We start from the raw sequence: 24,498 nt of genomic DNA, 5'->3' as shown, positions 1-24,498 counted from the left end.
AAGGAATCATGTAAATTAAGCTTCTCTCTTCTGAAGATCTAATGTTACACATAAAATGTAACCTGCTGTATCAGTTTGATCTACTGTCTGCTGTCTCTTTTTTAAAATCTTAATCTGTTTTATCAGCCCCTACACCTCCATTACACTTTATCTTAGTGACATCATAATCATTTTTGCTTGTTAGGCTGCCATATTAAATTTCCTTGACTACAGTACATGGATAGAGGATCTAGAGGATCTGCTGTTTTCTAGAAATCTTTAGAGAGGAACACAAATCAGCTCCTTATGTGTTTCTAATAAGTGAATCTCATAAAACAAGTCAAGAACATGTCCAGACTACGTTTCACACCAAAATAAGAAATTAGATTTAGCTTAAAGGGGTCATGTTATGAAGAATCAAATGTTTCAAATGACATTTGTCATATAAAAGGTCTTTCTACTATAAAAATATACTGTAAATTTCAGAACTGAAAACTTAATCCCCAATGCAATAAAAGCATTTATTGAAAACAAGCTGCCAAAACACCGCCTCCTCTACATCCGTATATTAGTGATGTCACAAGGTTAGTCATCAATTCATGACCACATCTACAGCAAGAACATCAACGCCTACTTTACATCATTGCACCATTGGCCCCGCCCACTGGAGGGGTCCGTTCGTCAACAAACTGTCCTTTCGCCCTTCTGTGCTATTTTTAATTGTTTGTGCATGTAAACATGCACTAGATGGACATCTTTGACCATTTTGATGCATTTCCAGTGATGTGGACCTCAGTACAGGATAATACTGGAAACAGGATGTGTGCGTCTTCAGAGAGCTTTGGGCAATGTATGTGCGTAAATGTGGATCAGCGTATTCAGTCGTGGATTGCATGTTGTGTCAACTGATATCAGTGTGGATTGCTTATGAACCAGTCATAAAATGATTCAAGCTTTGCCAAGGAATTGTCATTGAAGGATGGGGCAGATAAAAACACTATTGGACCCGATACAAGTTAACAGTTCCATTCATGAATATTTCAAATGTCATGACTGTTTGATAGTTTATGGTGCTGACTCCTTCTAAACCGTTAACTTTGTTGGCAGTGGTAGCACCAGTAAAATGGAAAGGGGACACCTGTTTACTGTTGGCGTGGAGCGCTTAAACTGTCGCTTCCATAGCAGACAGCATCATTGAATATAATGGGTTCTATTGCTTTTGACGAGACATGCGTCTCGTGTCTGGTGTAGACAGGGTTTGAGTGTTAACAGTTGGGCTTGAGATAAAGTTTAATATATTCTGAAGCAATGTTTTGGATGTGCGTTATGTGTAAAGTTAAACCCTGAAATGTAGTTTCATAATATTGTGGGGTTGTTCATTCTCTGCCGATTGAATTTTAAATATGGCTGTATTTAAGGGGCTGCACGATGTTAGCCAATCAGAACCATGGGCCTTTATGTTGACATTTAAAGGAGGAGCTGAGGCCAAAACGGGGCGGAAAATGATAATACATTACTAAATGATGACTGTTTTGGTGAAAAATAACTTTTAACATTATCAGTGGACCTCAAGCAAGATACAACTATTTAGAGCATTTCATAAATAGGCTTTTAGAAGCCTATTTTTTGGATGCTTAAAATTTGTGCGCTGTGAAAATATTTTCATGACAATTAATCACATTTTAACCCCAATTTTTATTACCATAAGATTTAAAAAATAATTAATTATAAAATAATTTATTTAAATATTAAATTATTATTATTCAAATAAATATATTCATATATACACATATTTTGACTTGTCTTTATATTTATACACACACACATACACACACACATATATATATATATATATATATATATATATATATATATATATATATATATATATATATATATATATATATATATATATATATATATACACACACATACATATGTATAAATATATATATTAATCTAAATATGATATATATATATATATATATTAATGTAGATATATTAATCTGAATATGAAATCATAAATGATATGCATGTATATATATGTATAATTTATGATTTAATATTCAGATTAATATATATATTACACATATATTAATAATAAATCATAAGTATTAAATCATAAATCATATGTATATAATTTAATAAATGATCATAGAATATACTGTATATTATTATATAATAAATCATAATACATTTTTCATTCATATAAAATGTATACTGATCATATATATTCATGAAAGTCTTGCTGTAGACCTCCTTCAAACTACCACAAAAACTGTTTTTGTGTGTAATGTGTGTATTTGTTGATGGTACCTGACACTTGATCCCGGCGAGACTGCATGTGCAGGTCTCGGGATCGCAGAAGAGTCGGCAGTCACAGCCGCAGTCCTCTCTGGACACCCTGATGGCCCGCAGCTCATGTTTCTCCTCCACATCCATCTTCTTAACACCAGATGAGCGCAGAAGAGCACGACGCTTCTTTGTGGTCAAAGGCTGCAGGAAGAAGTATTCGTCCACCTCAGTGTTGTCAATGTCCAGGTCATCGTCAGAGATGTCATCCACTGTGAGCGTGTTCGCCTCCTCTGACTCTACAGAACCGTTCTTCGTCAACTGAGGATGACAAATGCAAATCAGGTTTTATAAATACATTTCAATTAAGATAATTCCATGAGAGCTATAGTTGTCCATGTAGTCATATGTGCGTCTATTTTTATGTTTTAAGATTATGTATTTCGATGTGCCACAATAATCGATACAGGATTCCCATACTTTTTGTCAGGTTTACTTCCATGACTTTTTCATGACCTTCCTAGTCTGGTATTCACTCTTTTATTTATATATATATATATATATAATTTTATAGAGATTGATGTGGTGGATTTATTTGTTTGTCAGGTGCCAATGTTGAAATGTCCATGCATTTTTAAGATTTAACAAACTATTCGTTTAAATAAATATGTATACAAATATAGGACAGCATATCCATAACAACAAAATTATTCTTAACTACCAATCATTTCCATACCTGGAGTCGTATAGAGTTGAGTTTCTCCTCTTTAAGGTGGTCTCGAAGCATGTCTCTGTGGATCCTCTCCTGCTCCATGGCAAACTCGCCCAGTGTGTACTGCCTGATGCAGCTGTGTCTGTTGGACATGCCAAGAGTACTGCCACCCTGACTGGGCACGCTGGTGAAGCCCTGTCTGCGGCTGAAGTAATACACCGTCACCTTTTCAAAGTGTACACGACGCGTCCTCATCCGCTTCTCGCGCTTCAGAATGGAGGATGCTACAACACATAAGACATTAAAGTAAAAAAAAAGTAAATTAAACATTTAAAAGTGTTTTTCATTTTAAAAAACATAGTCTCTGATGATTTGTGTATTACATTGCTGGGATATATATAACATTTTTACTACAGCCTAATGTCACATTTGCAGCTATTTGTGATACATTTGCGTTAATTTTGTTGACGATTAAAAAAGGAAAATATAAAAAAAAATATTTATGCACTTTTTATTTGCTATAGCATTTTTTTTTTTTTTAATCCATGGCGATACTGCTACATTCTTCAAAGCCTTTGCCATATGAAAGAAATTAAACTCAAGTCTTGTCACTTTTTAAATTTAATTTTTACAGTATTTATCCATTTGCCCACACATGAACACATTGTACAGTACAGTGTATATACACTCACCTAAAGGATTATTAGGAACACCATACTAATACTGTGTTTGACCCCCTTTCGCCTTCAGAACTGCCTTAATTCTACGTGGCATTGATTCAACAAGGTGCTGAAAGCATTCTTTAGAAATGTTGGCCCATATTGATAGGATAGCATCTTGCAGTTGATGGAGATTTGTGGGATGCACATCCAGGGCATGAAGCTCCCGTTCCACCACATCCCAAAGATGCTCTATTGGGTTGAGATCTGGTGACTGTGGGGGCCATTTTAGTACAGTGAACTCATTGTCATGTTCAAGAAACCAATTTGAAATGATTCGAGCTTTGTGACATGGTGCATTATCCTGCTGGAAGTAGCCATCAGAGGATGGGTACATGGTGGCCATAAAGGGATGGACATGGTCAGAAACAATGCTCAGGTAGGCCGTGGCATATAAACGATGCCCAATTGGCACTAAGGGGCCTAAAGTGTACCAAGAAGACATCCCCCACACCATTACACCACCACCACCAGCCTGCACAGTGGTAACAAGGCATGATGGATCCATGTTCTCATTCTGTTTACGCCAAATTCTGACTCTACCATCTGAATGTCTCAACAGAAATCGAGACTCATCAGACCAGGCAACATTTTTCCAGTCTTCAACTGTCCAATTTTGGTGAGCTCTTGCAAATTGTAGCCTCTTTTTCCTATTTGTAGTGGAGATGAGTGGTACCCGGTGGGGTCTTCTGCTGTTGTAGCCCATCCGCCTCAAGGTTGTGCGTGTTGTGGCTTCACAAATGCTTTGCTGCATACCTCGGTTGTAACGAGTGGTTATTTCAGGCAAAGTTGCTCTTCTATCAGCTTGAATCAGTCGGCCCATTCTCCTCTGACCTCAAGCATCAACAAGGCATTTTCACCCACAGGACTGCCGCATACTGGATGTTTTTCCTTTTCACACCATTCTTTGTAAACCCTAGAAATGGTTGTGCGTGAAAATCCCAGTAACTGAGCAGATTGTGAAATACTCAGACCGGCCCGTCTGGCACCAACAACCATGCCACGCTCAAAATTGCTTAAATCACCTTTCTTTCCCATTCTGACATTCAGTTTGGAGTTCAGGAGATTGTCTTGACCAGGACCACACCCCTAAATGCATTGAAGCAACTGCCATGTGATTGGTTGATTAGATAATTGCATTAATGAGAAATTGAACAGGTGTTCCTAATAATCCTTTAGGTGAGTGTATGTATATATATATATATATATATATATCAATCAATGTTCCCTCTCATGAACATCAAATCAATATTTCAGATTTATATATTTGACCTTGGCATGTTTATTTTCCACATAACTACACCATAACAAAAGAAGTTTGGGCAGAAGTTGATTTTGTCAGAACAGAGAAAAGTTTGGACATTTTTACAGTCACAAAACAATAAAACCAAAAACTGTTCCTGTGATTAGTTATATTAGACCATTATAAGTCCATAGACTTAAATATTGATCTGTTTCTCACCCACACTTATTAGATCACTTCTGAAGACATGGATTAAACCACTGGAGTCCTATCAATGAATTTAATTCTTCCTTTGTGTGCTTTCAGAGCTTAAAAAATGTGTTACCCATTTAATAGCATTGTATTGACATACAGAGATGAGATATTCTTCTAAAAATCTTCATTTGTGTTCTGCAGAAGGTTACTCACTCATCTGGGATGGCATGAGGGTGAGTAAATAATGAGAGAATATCCATTTTCTGGTGAACATTTCCTTTAAGGCGTTTTTTCACATGCTGGTCAATCTCACGCCCAGTGCACGTGATGCAAATTTGGACAGTCTGCGTTTTTCTACACAAGCAGACAGTCCGTGTCTATGTCCGTTGTTGTTCACATGCGCCTCGAAAACTAAAATGTACTAAAAGTACTAAAATGTAACACAAAGCAGACCTAGCACGCATGTGTAGAGTGCATCTGAAAGAGCTTGCGGTCAAAAGAGCATACTTTGAAAGGCTAGAGCACTCGACTGTTCACGTAGAAAAACAAAGTATACCCTAGGCATAACTAGCAGTAATGGCTGCTGAAATGATGGTTCCTCTGACAAGAAATCACACTTTTAAACCATTTCAGAGCAACTACAATAGCAAGATATTTCTTTAATATCCTCAAAAGACTGCAAAAATGATTGAGTGTTTTTTTACCTACTTTGGCTGTCTATCACTCCTTAACTCATTCTACTATATGCGCCCCTATTGGCTCCTCAAAAGCCAGCATGCAAGTGGCTCTCATTGTTTGGCTGTTTAAAAGGGGATGGTAAATAGTCCCTGTATAAATATCACCAGTCCTGGCCTCCATAAGAGTGGAGTTTCCCTGATTCTCTCTCTGCCATTGCTGCCTTCATGTCTGACACAATCGGGACAAATAAGAACCATCTGCTGCTGCAGGTCCCCCCGCCCATTATCACCAGCACAATACACACACATTAAAGTGTGCACTATGCTTAACCTACTCTGACTCAAGCAGGGCAGAGTTAAAGAATAGGGCTTTCTACTGAAAAAGGAAAAATGTGAGCCAGAAATGTCTACAAGTGCAGCAGCTCAATGTAGAAAGAACGAATTTGGACGAAAAGTAAGTTATTAAATCAAATATGCCATGAGAGGCCATGCATTACAATGATTTAAGCACAGGTAACAGGTGTTCCTAAACCCTAAAGCTTCCTAAACCATGGTAAAATCACTATAATGCATGACACAAATTGCTTATTGCGCTAATAAACTGGAGGCCACCACGATATGATAAAAGTAAATATTTAAGAATTGGTTCTATTCACCTTAAAAAGCCTTTTTAACATTTGTACCAGAAGTGCATTGGACTATCTTTTTAAAAAAAAAATTTAATGCAACGTTTGGGTCTTTTTACAACTATAGAACGTGGTCCTTCCAGCAGCCCTCTGAAATCTCTTCACTTTTGCCGTTGGTTATAATTATTAACATTGGTATCAAAATAAAAAATTTACTTCCACGTAATAGACTACAGTTCATTAGTCTGAGGCCACACCCACACCAATACATTTTCATGTGAAAACGCATTAATTTATTTACGTTTACACCTCTAGACTGCCGTTTTACTACACTGGAAAATAAACATTTAGATAATGCTCTCCATTACCGCATATTACGGTAATAAAGACGATGATGTTAGGAAACTGAAATTTTGGTTGTGACCTAATGCTGCTCACGTCATGTTTGAATTACCATAATTATGAGATACCAAATTGTAAAAACTATTCACGTCTTCATAGATCTTTGTAAGTTGTATATAGTCGTAGATCTGTTGTTAAGTCATGTAAAAAGATCCAAAATAGCAGTGGCCTCTGGTTAAAGGTGGTGAACACATATTGTATGCACTGTTACCTGAAGCACTTGATTTGTTCTTAAACATTTTGCAAGAAAATATAGAAATTAGGGCTGTCAATTTTACGTGTTAATTCAGTGCGATTAATTATATAACAATAATGCGTTAAAACAATTAACGCAATTAATCATGTGTCTGGGCTGTAATAAGAAATATATTCCTACGATCAGAGTAATTCAAGCTTGAAGAACCACCTGTTTTCAGCAGGGGGCAGTGAGCGAAACTCTAGCTGCATAGTTAACGGGCTGCTGTACAGAGAACGAACCACACTCAGGCTTGCTTGCCACTGGCAATGGCTCAAAACTTCCTCAGTCACAGGACGTGAACCGTACAGAGTAGAATCGAGGCACTACGACAACTGTGCGTTTATTCACTTTCACACATATCATGGGTCTAACAGCTGATTATGACTTTATAAACACTTAGTTTTCACACTATTACTCACACACTTACTATAAAGCATCATTTGAAAAACTATATATTTTAACACTTGTATTTACATTTACGTTTATTCATTGGGCAGACGCTTTTATCCAAAGCGACTTACACTTGTATTACAGAATCACCTAGATTTACACACTTATTCTGATGTGATTAACTACCATGATAGCTCACTTCATAGAGTGTTGGACATCTTGAAGTATGCGGTTCGAAATCCGTAGATCAAGCATGCAAGCTGACATGTGAGACGATGGTGTCATAGAAGCAAAACGATATGACACGGTTGCTTCAGAAAATGTGATTTACATGTCGCATTTAGTTTTTGGACACTATCGGTTAGGTTTAGATGTTGGTTTAGGATAAAAATGTCTGTTTTCTGTCTACCTCTTATTTTAAATTAGATCACTATTGGGTTAGGTTTGGGTAAAGTTTGAGGTTAAGGAAGTAAGTTTTACTCATTATAACCTCCATTTAAGATTCACTTTTAAAACCTCATCTGAATACGACACCATTTCACTCACTTTTGGCGCCCCCCGCTGGACATTTTGCTGGGAAATTGCAGCGAAACGTGTAATAAGGTGCGTAATTTCGTTTTGCAAAAATGTTGCCATGGTCACAAGATGTTCATGAGACAAGACTGAGGGGTTGTTCTCACAGGCCGTATGGTGGTCACAGCCATGCATAAATGTAATTTACATTTATGAGCGATGTAGGTGATATAGGCGTCCTCTCTATGAAACGGTGTTGAAAGAGGACCTTTTTCTAAAGGAGGAAACAATTCCCCTTTGGTATGCCCAGTCCTCTGGTTCATCCTTAAACATCTGGTGCACATAAACTTCTCATTATTTTTAATAAGGGAATCAAAGAGGCCGGGCATCACAGAACATTAAAGCACACAGAGAGGTTGAGGAGTGCTCAAATCAGGGTGCTGGGAAAGAGGAGTATGTTGTGGCATATTTACTGAGAAACTTTCCTCCCAAACCTGCTTCTAAGAGAAATTAGTCAGTGTTTGTATTAGTGGGAGGGGCATTTCTCATTCAAGAGAGCATTTGATTGGACAACATTTTGGATATGCCCCTAAGTGCAAGATGAGTCATCAATATGTTCAGTCCCTTTTACCAGAAGAGATTTTGAATGTGTAAATCTGCAAGTTTATTTTGCCAACTTTTAAGAGTACACTAGCATCCAGATGACCAAAAATAACTGAAACGGACTAAAAGTCACAGAAGTTCAATTTAGATGTCTGTTAGCACTAAACACACAGCCGGAGCACTGATAGACTTCAGAGTTATTATCATAATAAATAAGATGGAGTATCAGGCAGTTAGTTAGTGTTAGCAATACATGGTTAGCAGTGTAGTCAGGGCATACGTACGCATGCATGCTTATTTTTTCCAGGGCTGTTTGTGTATAACAAATTCTAAGGATTAATATTTGTGTAAACCCTCGGTATACCCACTTGTTTTGCTGCTTCAGAAGTCCATAATCTACTATTGCATTAGTTTCCCTTTAACTGTACTGGATGCTCTTTTGTGAAACAGGTGATTTTTTGTTGTAATTGGTGTGCCATTCCCCACCCCTGACAACTGTTTTTGCCGCCATCATCGATTGAGGGAATTAATGACAATGAGTTGAGAGAGTCACATTCAAGCTAAAGCAGCATCAGGTAAAGTTAATTAACAAAATATGCGAAACGTCCTGTAAAATATGGAATTGTCCCATAATTAATGGAAATAATTGCGTTCCGTATGAAATCCATTTGTATTTTACCCTCACACACCCAAACTGCTGAGAACGTTTCACAAATCGACCTGAAACACACACACCTTTCGCGTGAGTTGGCAAGTTATCGGCTGTTGTTTTACACGGATGCTACACTCGACACAGAAACGGCTGGGGAAAAGATCAGCGACAAGCAGCGCAAGATCATTTTATGAAAATCATATCATATCCTGCATTTGAGTGCATGCTAATTGTTTCCCACCATTCATGACCAGTAAACACACCAATTCATGACGTGCCATTATATTTGATTGCATATGTCAGAGCTCGTTCTGGTAGAGAGAGAGGGGTAAGAAAAACTGCATTATTTCAAAATAAAAGTACAGAAGTACAGGTGTAGTTAAAACTACGTAATTTCCCTTACGATAAACACTATTTACTGCCAAAACAACTACAGTTATCCAAAGAGATATACACTATTTTCATGTTAAGCCTTTTCTCTCCCATTCTCTCTTCTTCCTGGTCATTGTATTAAAGCATTTTTCATTTTAAGTTTAGTAGGGGATGTTCACACTGAACACATTATTGTGTCCGTCTGAGCAATTTTTCAATGTAAAGCAGCTGTCTCATGCAGGAACACCAGTAAATTTGGGTCAATCCTAAAATTGTTTGACATTTAAGTCCCTATTACAAGTGTGTGTGTGTGTGTGTGTGGTATTTATGTTGATGAATTTACCCAATTACAATTTTGATAGGCTTGCTATCAAACCAATACAATGTGAAGATTGTGGTTCTTTTTAAAAGGACCCAAGTGTGATCTCCCTCTCTTGATCAGTATTTCTACTGCCCGTAGTTTGCCCATTACTTTATTTTTACTATTTTTTTCATGTAAATAATCATATTGCAGTTCAGATCGTAATCGCAATAGTTTTCTAAATAATCACAATAAAGATTTCTCACATCGTTTAACCCTACATATTAAGCAATGATCTTTAAAATGTTTGATACATGTTTAAATAACTGTTAGTTTAACCAAATATTCAAATATTTTAAAAAGTTTGGTTTATAGTTTGGTACATATTTGTGACATTTTGCACATTAACAACTAAAACATGCAATTGTTTTCCAATTAAATTAAATGCAATTTTATTTGGAGTACAACTGACTAAAATGAATGAATATGACATGAAGAAATGTTGACTACAATTAAAGGAAATTGACAAACATTATGACTAAAATAATAATAATAATACAAATAAATGTGTGAAAATTAACACTGGCTGCTTTTCTTTTTATTCGTTCATTAATTTGAATGTTCCATCAATAATGATGCTGAATTGTGTCAATAATACTACTCTGTCTAACACATGTCAACCCTGTTTTCCTGAATATTTTGGAATATTTACCAGTGCGCTGCAGTGTGTTTGATGATGAGGATGCTGCTGATGATGAATGGCTGAAGTGTGAGGCCGACGGGTTGACGCTGTCACTACTGTCTCCACTCTCAGTGCTCGATACCTCCTCTTCCTCAGACTCCCTCAGCGACGAACAGGGTGATGCTCCCTCCACCTCCTCAAACTTCCTCTTCAGGATTCCTGTCATGTCTGCTACAAGGCTGTACAACAGAGAGACAGAGAGATTGTGTTAAATGGAGTGTTAATAGAGAGCGTTTCGGAAGTAAAAACACATTCATTTTCTCTGCAGAGTAACTGTTTTTACTGTATGTGTAAACCTTTAAAGCTAGACCTAGGTCTCTCAACTAATTGACTAGCCGTCCAATTACCAACTAGTCAATTAGTGTTGTTGACTAGTTCATCTGGATATTTTCTTATATTTTTAGGGTTAGATTACTTTCTTTTTATAGAAAGTTCAGATGGATTGAAAAAGTTTAACTCGTACGACTACAAGACTGTATTTGACAACCTGACCGGATGGGATGCTTTCTATTCAAAACTATCCGTGCAAAGTGAGAAATATCAACAGTTTTTGTTCTACCAAAACGGTGCCAACCCGCATCTCAGGATAGCATACTGAGATTATATTCTTCTCACCACATTTGTACAGAGTGGTTATCTGAGTTACCGAAGAGTTTGTCAGTTCAAACCAGTCTGGCCATTCTCCGTTGACCTCGCTCATCAACAAGACATTTCCGTCCACAGAACTGCCATTCAATGGACGTTTTTTGTTTTTGGCACCATTCTGAGTCAATTCAAGAGACTGTTGTGCATGAAAATCCCAGGAGATCAGCAGTTACTGACATACTCAAACCAGCCCATCTGGCTGGGGGAAATCCAACAGAAATAGGCGGATGTCGGAAAACAGTGCAAACAGTGCAATTTTAGATGCCTTGTCAAGTTAAAAAGAACTTCAATTGTTACAAATGCATCTCTAGAATCTAGACCTCTGCAGTATTATTTTTTTTGCACAACAACGCGTTTGGTCTGAGTCGCCAAAAAAAGTGAGATGCAATGCAATGGTCAAAGATGTCCGTCTAGCGCATGTTTTTTTTAAAGAAAACAATTGGAATAAAGCGCAGACGGCTGTAGATATCCGTTGTGAATGCCCCCATACACGTTCATACTATATGGCCAAACACATCCATCTCACTGCGTCTTGTGCGTTTTATTGAGTGTTCTGCTTTATTGAGTGGTCTTTGGGACGGCCAGTGTTTCATGGTAAAAAAAAAAAAAAAGTAGTAAATTTTTTTAAACCTCAACATTACGGTTTCATTTACCTTAGTTGAGCTCTGTCTGTTTTTGAACGCAAGACCATGTCCTGTGTGAACAGCCCCTCAGATATATTTAAACTCAAAACCAGCCAAATTATGATGCATTCGAGTCATGTCAGAATGATCGTCTTTAAGAGTTAAGAGCACGTAAACGCCACCACAAAGTTGCAATAACGAGAAGGGAATCTGGGATTTTCTTCCAGCCCCGACTTTCCAAGATTTACTTGAGAATTTTGACAGTTCAGTTTAGCTTGAATGCATTTTTTTCAATTGTTAATTCAGAAAAACAATAAAACTTGCCAGGAAATAAGACTCATTTGGTTGATTTATGCAGCGAGAAGCATTTGCAACAAAAATCTAAAATCAATGGGGCGGCTGTGGATCAGGTGGTAGAGCGGGTTGTCCATGGGTTGATTCCCTGCCCACACGATTCCACATGCCGAAGTTGCCAAGTTGCTCCCAATGGCAGGCTAGCACATTGCATGGCAGCTCTGCCGTTATTGGTGTGTAAATGTGAGTGTGAATGGGTGAATGACACGCAGTGTATATCGCTTTGAATACCGCTAAGGTTAAAAAGGCGCTATATAAGTGCAGACCATTTACCATCATTATATGCATTGGTGCTAAAAAAGCTTCCAGAAATATGAAATTGTAAAATGGGTCTGCTCTTTTAGAAAATAAATCACTTACATTTATTCATTTGGCAGATGCTTTTATCCAAAACGACTTACAAAGGAGAAATACATTGTAAGCGAATCATCTTAAGGAGACAGTGGTACGAAAAGTGCTGTATTGCAAAGTTTCACTAGCATCAGAATAGTAGTATTCAAACACGCTTGAACGCAGATCACATCTTATTCACGATTTCAGACCTCTTTAGTAGGAACTTCCGAGGACTTGAACGCACCATTATAGAGGGCTAGCTTAAGACTTTCTTAAGACAACTGACTAGTTGATTTAAAATATATATATCTTTGCACATTTTTAATACTTACTTAGACAGAGTAGTCAGTCATTTAAACATTTCTAGTATACAAAAGTCAAAATAGTCAAAATATTTTCTTACTTTTTTTGCTTTAAATCAAACCTTGTAATCTTATGACTGATTTCAGAGAGAATGAATGAGAATAATACCTCCCAAGGCCACTGTTAAATTGGGCAGTCAATGTTGTGCTCTGTATGATGCTTATGCCTGCTCCAATCCTCAAAGCACTCGATTAGTGTTGAGTGGTACTGCACACATCCACCTCTCCTCTTCCCTGCTACTGTTCCCACCATTGATCATCACTGGACCCCAGATGGAAGCGGGAGGGAGCTACTAATTGAATTCTACCTCAACCTTTCAGGAAGTCCATTATGTCTATGTTTGATTGAGTGGCTTCAGGAAACAAAACAAATTGAAAACTTGAGATGAGTTTTCAGAGCTTCTCTCTATCTTGTCAAAAAATTGCTACTTCGACTTCAAGAATTTATTAATCGTTATACATGGATGAAGCCTAACTTAAAATTTGGTGGTGGCGTATTGGGCTTAAGCAAATAACTAGTAATCAGAAGGTTGCTGGTTCGATCCCCACAGCCACTACCATTGTGTCCTTGAGCAAGGCACTTATCTCCAGGTTGCTCCGGGGGGATTGTCCCTGTAATAAGTCGCTTTGGATTAAAGTGTCTGCCAAATGCGTAAATGTAAAATATAACTAAATTAGTCTTACAGGCTCAATGCCGCTCAGAAAGATATGTCTGTATATGTAGGTACAAATGGTAGCCAACACAAAAGTAAAAACTTAGTTGCGTTCATACTGATCTCACAGTGAACAGTAGGTTGGATGATGGGACGGCAGCCATAGTGCGCCAGTACACTCACCGGCTATTGGTTGAGAGGAGAGAGTGGAGTGACAGAGCCAATTCATGGATGGGATTATTAGGAAGCTATGATTGATAAGGGCCAGTGGGGGGAATTTGGGATTTTTAATGACCACAGGAAAACCACACGCTAAACCTAACCATCAGCGAATTAATAATATAATCATAGAGGGGAAATGGAAACTCTGAATTTGCACTCCTTGGTGTTTATTCAAAGGTGATTACTTCCTGTTTTCAACACAGCACAAGAACCCAAGACTCCCATGCCATGAGAGAATTCGCTGAACCGATGCAAAATTGTCTGATGGGAGATGCCGCTTGATTGTTGCTGTCCTAAAATAATATATAGATCAATCTCAGAAAAACCCTAGCAACACCCTAGCAACCACCCAAAAGACCTCAGTAACTGTCTAGCAACAAGTTATGTCCAATTCATGAATGAATCGTTCTTTTGAACCCATTCTTAAACGATCGAACTTATCGCAAAGCTACGGTAGATCACACAACTGTATAGTATGACGGTTTAGGAGCAAAACTGTGAAATGGGAACAATTAATACTATCAATATTGGCATAACTATCGGTTGTTAAAGGAATATTTGGGGTTCAATACAAGTTAACCTGAATCAACAGCCTTTGGGGCATCATTTTTATTACCACCGAAATTAATTTTAACTTGTCCCTCCTTATACAAGTATAAATATAGTATAAATAAAAAATGCTGCCAGGGCACTTCAGAGACAACTGGTTTGATAAAACGATCCGATTTACCAAAATGAATCAGAATGCAGCAACCACTGAAAACACCCTAGCAACAGCATAGCAACAGACTAAATACTGTTCCGAACACCAACCATATATCAGTGCCCCTGGCAACCTCCCACAACACATTAGCATTGTGGTGTGAGTTTTGCACAGACAAGCACTAATCACATTTTCTTTATAAAATGCAAAAAAATGGTTTGTTCATTTCTGCTCTTGTGCACAATGTTCCTGTGGCATAGATGATGTCTTCGCCAAATCTTGTGAACAATTTAGATTGGACAGACTTCACAAATGTGTGTTTTTTTTTCCCTAGCAGCAAAACACGTCCTGACAGTATCTCTTACCCCTGTCTTCTGCTTATTTCTGGATTTCTTGAGCTACAATCGAGTCAGCGATAAGTAAAAAAAAAAATGCATACAGAAAGGAAGTGTACCAGAGTCTGGTGAGACTGGATGGTGGCCTGGCAGGCTCATTAACGGAGGATTCAATGTATTGTTTCAAATTGCAAATCTCCAGATCAAATCCAATAGACGTTTGTGTTACTTTTGCATGTTGTATTCCCTGCATGTTATTTCACTAAGGACACGATTCAGTTTAATCAGGTGATAAATGCAATGAAATATAATTCCTGTAGTTTACCTGGTGGAGCACGGCACTAGCAATGCCAGGGTCATGGAATTTCACTCCCAGGGATTACAAATAACAAAATTTAGTTTGAACACACTGTACAGAAAGACCACATCCACACTGTTTCAGTGTACATGACTACATTCCAAAATCGATGCAATAAAAAAAAAAAAAAAACGTATTAATGTGGACTTGGCAGCGAGTTGTTTTTTCTGTACATAGTACTGCACCATGAGTATTTCAATTAAAGGGACAGTTCACCCAAAAATGAAAATTCTGTCGTCATTTCATCACCCTCATGTTGGATGGGAATTTTCACTATCCCTTTTTATTTATTTCTGTTTATTATCTTTTTCATGCAAACACGCCTCCTATGCAAATGTGGCTTTTTATATAATTTCACAAAAAACTCAGCGCTATTTGCCTGACACAATTAACGTTGGGTTATTACTGCCTGTAGCAGGTGATACATTTAATTTCAAAGAAACGTTTGTTTACATTTTGTCCTGAGCATGCCAGAAGGTATTCATTGAATGATAATCTTATTGTTATATTACTTAATTAGGGCTGTTGATAATTCAGTGTAAATATTTATATACAAAATTATGCTTAAACAAATAGCATAATTAATCAAGTCCCTGGCTAATAAAAAGGAATTTTCCTACCATTGATGTTCCTCCTGTTTTCAGCAGGGGGCTGTAAGCGAAACTCCAGCTGTATATGTTAATTCCAGACTTATATTTTCGATTCTTTTTCGCTTTACGGGAGGTAAAATTAAATCTCTTACTACGAAGCATTATTTGCACTATTTATAATAGCATGAATGACATTTAGTATTAATAGGTCTATTCTAAAATTATATCAGGGCCTATATGCACATACCAAAGTGCGATGCTTCAATCCCATGAGATAAATTTGAGGGAAGTTTGAGTAGATGCGGCTGTATTTCGAAGAACTACCGCAAATACAGTAATCTTAAAAGCACCATTTAACCTACATTGAAATTGTCTGTTTCCTCTCATGAGTTCTTGTTTAGGAGGAGGTTTATATTAGACTGTACTAGTGATGGGAAGATCGGATCATTTTACTGACTTGAATCTTTGTCTCGTTCAGCAAGTCATTTTGATCATTTGAGCAGAATTAAATTAAAAATGTTACATTTTCAATAATTAATTCAATTAATTAATTGGCATATTATGAAAATAATTTGATTAATATTGTAAAAGGCATATCTCCATACATTCCATGCAGTCAAATTAAGTTTCAGCATTTTAAAAGGGCCAATTTACGTGCCAGCATTACAGTGTTGGAGTGATGCTGTACAGTCCCAGTAAAGTGCGCCAGATCATTATCGACTACTGCATCCTTCATGAACTGGCACTTGGAACCGGCCTGCAAGATGGGAAATTGCACCATGCAAATTCTGTTCAGCATTAATTTTGTAGGTGTGTTTGCGACGTTACCTGATTTGCATGATTCCGGTGAATGATAGTGAATCAGACAGCCCATGCAAATAAAAGCTGCTATCAGCAGTGGCAATTCATTTAGAGAATTCCCCCAAAAGAAGCCCAAGCAGAGGGTGTGTGGAACTGGAGTGAGACCAGCCTTGGCAACCGGGCTACATGGGTCTCAGCAGAGCACTATTGTTCATGTGTGTGTGTGTGTGTGTGAGTGTGTGTGTGTTGCATGAACACAGCAGCTGGAGAGACTCCAAACCACAGTACTGCTGTGGAATGCATCTGTCCCTCTTTTTCTCTCTCTCCTGAAAAGACAGAACACAGCTCTGTTCTCTACACACATACAGGTATCTACTGTAAACTACTGGAATGGCCGAATTCACAGAACACTGGCTCTTTACTACAAGGCTGTGAGGTAGGTTTACCTCTTAAGGCAGCTTCCCAATAGCCAGCACAAAACAATAACATTTTGGTAGGCAGTTTTCCCACACTAATGAATTTATGTGACTTTTCCATGACCTTTCCAGTCATTCATGATTACTGGAAAAGAAATCAAGAGAGAGATTGCTGGGCACAATTACATTTGTATGTCAGATAATTATGGTTTGAATGAATCAATTAAATACATCACTATTACTACTGCTCATACTTGGGAGTTAGCGATTTGTACAAACTCCTATCCCCAAGTATTAAACGTCGGTGCGTAACTAGTCCCGCACCATTTTTATTATGAAAGTGAATGATACCTCAATATAATGTGGTTTGTTCAGCCTGATTTCATGAACATTACATGACCGTGGAAACATTTTTGCAAAACGAAAATATGTGCATCATTACACGTTTCGCTGCAGTTTCCCAGTGAAATTACCAGAAGGGGGCGCCAAACAAAAAACCCCCCCCCAAAAAAACAAAATAAGACATGGTTTTTAAGGTTATATTAGATGAAGGTTTTAATGAGTAAACGTACCTCCTTAATAGCCTAAAACTTGAACCTAAACCTAACCAATAGTGATCTAAAAATAACAAATGAGAGGTGAACAAACCAGACATCCTTACCCTAAACAAACACCTAAACCTAACCGATAGTGTCTAAAAACAAAATGCGACATGAAAGGCACATTTCAGTTCAGCTACCATGAAAGCTAATCACTTCGGAATACGTCTGATAATGTAGGAAGGTCAGTACTAAAAGTGTTAAAATGTGACATTTTTGAAATGATGCGGTGAAACGTAGAATTCGGCACGTAAAAGTCAGTTTGCACAAATTAATTTAAAGTAATGTTCATTCTAGATATGGGGGAGACTTTTTACTCCAATGAATATATTTCTCAGGGTGGATTTACTTTCAATGCTCAATTTTTGCATAGCTACATACAGTACCTTAAACTTGGGGCATGTTGTCACACTATATGGGTTAAGCCATTAAACCAACATTAAAAAACACACATTTATGCAATTAGACTTTTGACTACAAATCATATAACTTTTTTTTAATCCCCTTTTCTCCCAAATTGGAATGCCCAATTCCCACAACTGAGGACTAGTAGGTGCTTGTGGTGGCACGGTTACTCACTTCAATCCGGGTTGGGGAGGACAAGTCTCAGTTGAGGACAAGTCTGAGACAGTCAATCCACGCATAAGTGGCTCACTCTGCATGACCCCGCGGAGACTCACAGCACGTGGAGGCTCACGCTAATCTCTGTGATCCACGCACAACTTACCACACGCCCCATTGAGAGTGAGAAACCCTAATCATGACCACGAGGAGGTTACCCCATGTGACTCTATCCTGCCTATCAACCGGGCCACTTTGTTTGCTTAGGAGAACTGGCTGGAGTCACTCAGCACGCCCTGGATTCGAACTCACGACTCCAGGGGTGGTAGTCAGTGTCAATACTCACTGAGCTACCCAGGCCCCCCCCTAAATCATATCACTACTGACGAAAAGCCCTTGTGTGAACTTTCCCGTGTGACAAATAGCCTTGGTCTCCCCTATAATTTATATGTGTATTTATTTACAAGTCTTAAATGAACTTGGTCTCTAGTGAAGGGCTTCAGGGTTGTGCACATTCTTGTAGTGACATCAGCATATACCGCTCTCAAGAGTGATTAGTCACATGGTGTTTACAGCTCACACACTTCTGGGGGGCGTCAGTCACCCGAGCAACTGCCATTGAAATGAATGGGAATGCTAACAGATTGCTTTCTCCAGGTACTGTATATTAGAATTCCTTCCTCCAAAGTTTCAAGGACTGGAGGGAGAAACATGTTTCCTGAAAGAACGAATATTTTGTACCTTCAGGAAAGTTCTCTTGATCTAAGCCCCAGATCCGTTTGAACCACCCCATTTCCCGCAGTAGTCCTGCGAGATACAGGAGGTGCTGAATAATTGAAAATGGCTCTTTTAGTTTTGGGGACGCAATGTAAGTGAATTTTCTTGTAATCATCATAATTAGTTCCCCTTGTTGAAAATCCATTCGCATTTTTCGTCCTCAGTGGATGCTGCGCTGCTTTGCAATACCCAAAGTGGTTGCCATGGAGATGCTACTACTCTTGCACAAATAGTGAAATTTCACATCTGAGAGTAATTTTGCTTTTTCCTTTGTGGGGCGTATAACGCACACACCACTGAGATCTGAAAATAAACACTCACAAACGTGCATCTGTAATCACAGGATATTAATTAAGGTCATTACGGTAAAATAAAATTATTTGGAGAAATTATTTAGGTATGCATTTACACTGCAAAACGTCATGTTTTTCTTATTGCCCATGTATCACCCATGTATCACACACACACACACACACACACACACACACACACACACACACACACACACACACACGCAGAATATGGAATAATGTAAAAATGTTGCTCTTTTGGAAAGAAATTGATACTTTTATTCACCAAAATGGCATTTAACTGATCACAATTTATAGTCAGGATATTAATAATGTCAAAACGTACTATTACAATTTGAAAAAGAAACAAAATGTACTTCTTAAACTCAAAGAGTTCTCATCAAAAAAATCCTCCATGTGCAGCAATGACAGCTTTGCAGATCCTTGTTATTCTAGCTGTTTGTCCAGATACCCAGGTGACCTTTCACCCCACACTTCCTGTAACACTTGACCTTTCACCCCACACTTCCTGTAACACTTGACCTTTCACCCCACACTTCCTGTAGCACTTGACCTTTCACCCCACACTTCCTGTAACACTTGACCTTTCACCCCACACTTCCTGTAGCACTTGCCATAGAAGTGTCTGTCTTGTCGGGCACTTCTCACACATCTTACAGTCTAGCTGATCCCACAAAAGCTCAATGGGGTTAAGATCCATAACACTCATTCCCAATTATCTGTTGTCCAATGTCTGTGTTTCTTTGCCCACTCTAAACTTTTCTTTTTGTTTTTCTGTTTCAAAAGTGGCTTTTTCTTTGCAATTCTTCCCATAAGGCCTCCTGAGTCTTCTCTTTACTGTTGTACATGAAACTGGTGTTGAGCGGGTAGAATTCAATGAAGCTGTCAGCGGAGGACATGTGAGGCGTCTATTTCTCAAACTAGAGACTCTGATGTACTTATCCTCTTGTTTAGTTGTACATCTGGTCTTCCACATCTCTTTCTGTCCGTGTTAGAGACAGTTGTCCTTGAAGAGTGTAATGTACACACAATGAAATCCTCAAATTTCAAGCATTGTACAGCCTTCATTCCTCAAAACAATGATTGACTGATGAGTTTCTAGAGAAAGCTGTTTCTGTTTTGCCCTTTCTGACCTAATATTGACCTTAAGACATGCCAGTCTATTGCAGAATGTACAACTCAAAAACAAACACAAAGACAATGTTAAGCTTCATTTAATGAACCAAATAGCTTTCAGCTGTGTTTGATATAAATGGCAAGTGATTTTCTATGCTGCTGGAAATGGGGCCTGTCTAGATTTGAGCAAAAATGACTTTTTTCAAATAGTGATGGTGCTGTCCTGGTTATACTTTGTGATCAGCTGAATGCCACTCTGGTGAATAAAAGTACCAATTTCGCCAGAGTGTGTGTATTATATATATACTGTATATATATATTATCTAGTATAGTAACAGTTATCTAATATACCATTCTCAGCTGTCCTGATGACATTATTTTTGGTGCAGATCCTAATTGGTGACGTTTTCTGCATTAAAATGGTCAATGCTGATGATCCAGCGCTTTTTAAACCATTCCAATTCGAGACCAAAGCAAGAGGAACAACTTTTTCATTTCTTGATACAATGAATTGGCATGACATCGTCAGCTTCCCAAAGGTAACCTGAGCTGACTGTTGAACTGTGGAGAGAGCTACTGTCCACACATACGCACACAAACACACACACACACACACACACACACACACACACACACACACACACACACACACACACACACACACACACACACACACACACAGCTAGTTAATTCTCAACATATCCTGCTCGCTCTCTCTCCCTTTGTCTTCTCTCAGCCGCTGTAGTTTTCCACAGCACACTTACAGCATGTTACAAGTGAAAATCCTGCAGCAAAAACCAGCAGAGACAAAAACAGCCACTCCCCGAATGAGCTCTGTACAATATCTGTATGTACAAATACATACACATTGTTTTTAATGCTGTCAATGCAGCACTTGCAACCTACAGCAACCGGTGCTTCATTTAGTACCCACTGCATGCTGCAGCCCTAAAGTAAGGGAGGTATGACCAAAACTTTATATTATAGTATAAGTCATTTTATATGACGATTGGTATATATTGGAATGCATCACAATATAGTTCGTTTTGCAAGTTTCATTTCAATGACAAAACTACATTACATTCTGATTTTACACACACACACACACACACACACACACACACACACACACACACACTTATATATATATATATACACATATATAATAAAAATATGCAATATTTAATATATTTATGTATTACAAATATATTCAGTAATAAATATTTTTGTATAATCCAGTGGCTAATCAACTCTCATTCAATTATTTTCTCTTGCATGCATGCAAACCAAAATATGAGATGATACCTAACAAATGAATGATACAGCCAGCATTGGGGCAAAAAGAGCTGCATATTATTCAACACTTGAGTGACAAAAGACTAGAAAGAGCTGATATATGCACACTTTTGTTTGGTCAGTTGAAGTCTGTGATAAACTGTCGATAATTATGATGTTGAAGAGGTTCAAGACAAGTTAATTCAAATCAACAGCATTTGTGTCAATTTTGATAACCACAAATTAATAATAATAATAATTTCAAATCATCCCTTGTTTATCTAAAAAAATACAAATGTTGTGGTTACAGTAAGGCACTTACAATAGAAGTGAATGGGGCTAGGCCGTAAACATTAAAATACACACTGTTTCTTTAGTTCAGCCAAAGGACACAAACATTATATGTATTAATATGATTGTTAATATGATTATTAATAGTGTGACTTGCTAACCATGTCAGTGTGAAGCTGACATTATGCCGTAAAATGCTGTAATGCTGGTGAATCCCTCATTTTACAACACTAAAACCATGTTAACGCATAGAAATTTTACTTCTGAAACAATATGTATTGTAATGTTTATTGACTGGCCCCATTCACTTCCATTGTAAGTGCCTTACAGTAATTGCAATTTTTTATTTTTTTTTAATAAACGAGGCATGAGTCAAAATCATTTTGTGGTATTCAAAATCATGCCACAAATTTGAATGAATTGAACTTTGAATTTTGGAATGTGGAATATTGCTTCAAGTTCTGATGTTGCTCGGCAACCTTAAACAACAAATATACCGCCCTATAAGATAAAGAAGCATCAGACCTCAGTTAACCTATGATTTCCCAGTCCTCGCACAGAGTTGGCCGGCCGAGGCAAAGGCCCGGCGTGACACATCAATTCAAAACACCAACAGAGAGCACGAGTCATGCAGTCACTTGAGAATGAACCGACCTGTGTCCACCGCTGGTTAACTCCTCCCTCTCGCCACGCCACTTCACTCAGAGTCGTGAATGAGCCGATTCAAAGCCAGACAAGAAGTGATGAATGAAGGATCTCCATTTCTCACCAACTGCCCTGTGACTCAAGACCCCTGACACTCTGGAGCACACGAGGAGAGAGAAGAGGAGGACAGGAGAGACAGAAAGATGCAAAAGAAAGAAAAGGTAAGCTTTCCGGCTCCAGATGTTTCCCCAGAGTTGTTTGTATATGCTTTCAGTATAAAAAGAGCAAAAGACTGTCTCTCATTCGCTCCAGCCACACAAAGACTCATTAGCTGCTGCCAGCAGAGAGCTGGAGACTGAACACAGCGACGCCTGCCTGAGAGATCACATGGGTGGGATGTCTAAGGGAGAGAGAGGGAGAGAGAGCGAGGTAGCTTTGCCTGTGTTCCTGCTGTCTGCAGATATTTTTACCATCATGAGAGGGAGGGAGGGAGAGAGGTAGAGAAAGTGTAATGAAAAACAGAGAGAGAGAGACAGTCGATACCCGGCACAGCACAGTAATCTGCAGAGGTGAATGAGGGCACTAAGAAATGAGCCAAAAACACAAATATAAAGAGTGAAATACACACACACACACACACACAAACACACACGCAGGCGCACGCACACACACACACACACACACACACACACACACACACACACACACACACTTCAGCACGCTGAGATTCGTGCTAATGCACTTGTGTAGTGCTGTTGTGCTTCAAAAATACTCTATTCAAGATATTAAAAACATCAAAATTGACCGTTTACTTTTTTAATGCACGTCCCTGGACTAAGTATGCACGATTCATCACCATAAATTGTGGAAAAAATGTATGGTCTTCACAATATTTTTGTCCTCTGACTCCATTCTGGTATGTAACACCCACTTTTTAAAGATCCAGTAATTTCCTGTTGGATAAAATCATTTTTCTCATTAAAATACAAAAATACAACCTGGTCTCATAGAATCACGTAACTATAACTATATTTTTGCTAAATGAATTTTACGTGGCTTGTTGTCCGTATCACAGCAGTTTCAGATAATCACTAGAGAAGCTCCAACAATGACTTTTATTCACACAAATCATGAGTAAAACGGCAGATTATCAGTTCATAAACATTAACTTTTTGATTCTCAATTCCTCAGTGTATCTTATGACACTTTTGCAATAGTGCATGACTTGTAAAGTGATACATTTATATGTTGGAATTGAGCGGTAGCTCAACTGATGGAGCATTGCAATTGCAATGCAAAGGACTGGGGTACGAGTCCTGAAGAGCACGCCAGTCGACGCGTGAGCCGAAAATGTCACAGAAGCACCACAAAATACAATTGTTGCTTTAGCAATTACAATTGCCATGTTGGAAACTGTTTGGGAAAACATTTAACTCACTTTTAGCGCCACATAGTGGACATTTCACACTTAGAACTGCCGCGATACGTGTAATGAACCACGTATGTCGCCACATTCACTTAATTTTCATTACATCTGGCTGTGCAAATACGTCCGATATAGTGAGTAAAATGGGTTGTGAATGATGTTTCATGTTGACTTTAAACCTCACAGCAACAATGGCTCAACCAATGGCGTAAATCTGGGGGGGGAACTATCTGTTTGTCCCGCCGATGGAAAAACGACATGCTTAAATGGCATCAAAAATGGTAAGTTTGAGTCATTTGTTGTTCAGTTTAGAGTTTCAATGAATCGATTCAAAACACTAATTTCTGTCAAATGTTCATTAAAAGGTTGCTTGACATTTTTACATGTAGTAAAATGTTTTAGTAGGTAAATATATATATGTAGGTATACATGGCTGTTTTTTACTA

General features: G+C 38.1%; 1 protein-coding gene across 4 annotated transcripts in view; it reads right to left on the bottom strand.

The window, feature by feature from the left end:
• Window positions 1-24,498, bottom strand: part of LOC127658528 (cysteine/serine-rich nuclear protein 3-like) — a 68,327-nt gene that overhangs the window by 4,712 nt on the left and 39,117 nt on the right. For 2 of the 4 annotated variants that reach the window (XM_052147843.1, XM_052147846.1), the window contains 3 exons: window positions 10,627-10,835; window positions 3,008-3,267; window positions 2,296-2,592 (listed from right to left, as the gene is read on the bottom strand). In XM_052147843.1, coding sequence (XP_052003803.1) covers window positions 2,296-2,592; window positions 3,008-3,267; window positions 10,627-10,835 — 766 coding nt within the window. Of the gene's footprint in view, window positions 1-2,295; window positions 2,593-3,007; window positions 3,268-10,626; window positions 10,836-22,635; window positions 22,973-24,498 lie in introns of those variants that run through there. The other 2 variants (XM_052147844.1, XM_052147845.1) reach the window with 2 other exon arrangements.

Source organism: Xyrauchen texanus, chromosome 18, assembly GCF_025860055.1.
Source record: "Xyrauchen texanus isolate HMW12.3.18 chromosome 18, RBS_HiC_50CHRs, whole genome shotgun sequence".
NCBI classification, from domain to species: Eukaryota; Metazoa; Chordata; class Actinopteri; order Cypriniformes; family Catostomidae; genus Xyrauchen; species Xyrauchen texanus.
Note: the sequence above shows the minus strand (reverse complement) of the source record. Positions and strands in the feature narration are given on the sequence as shown.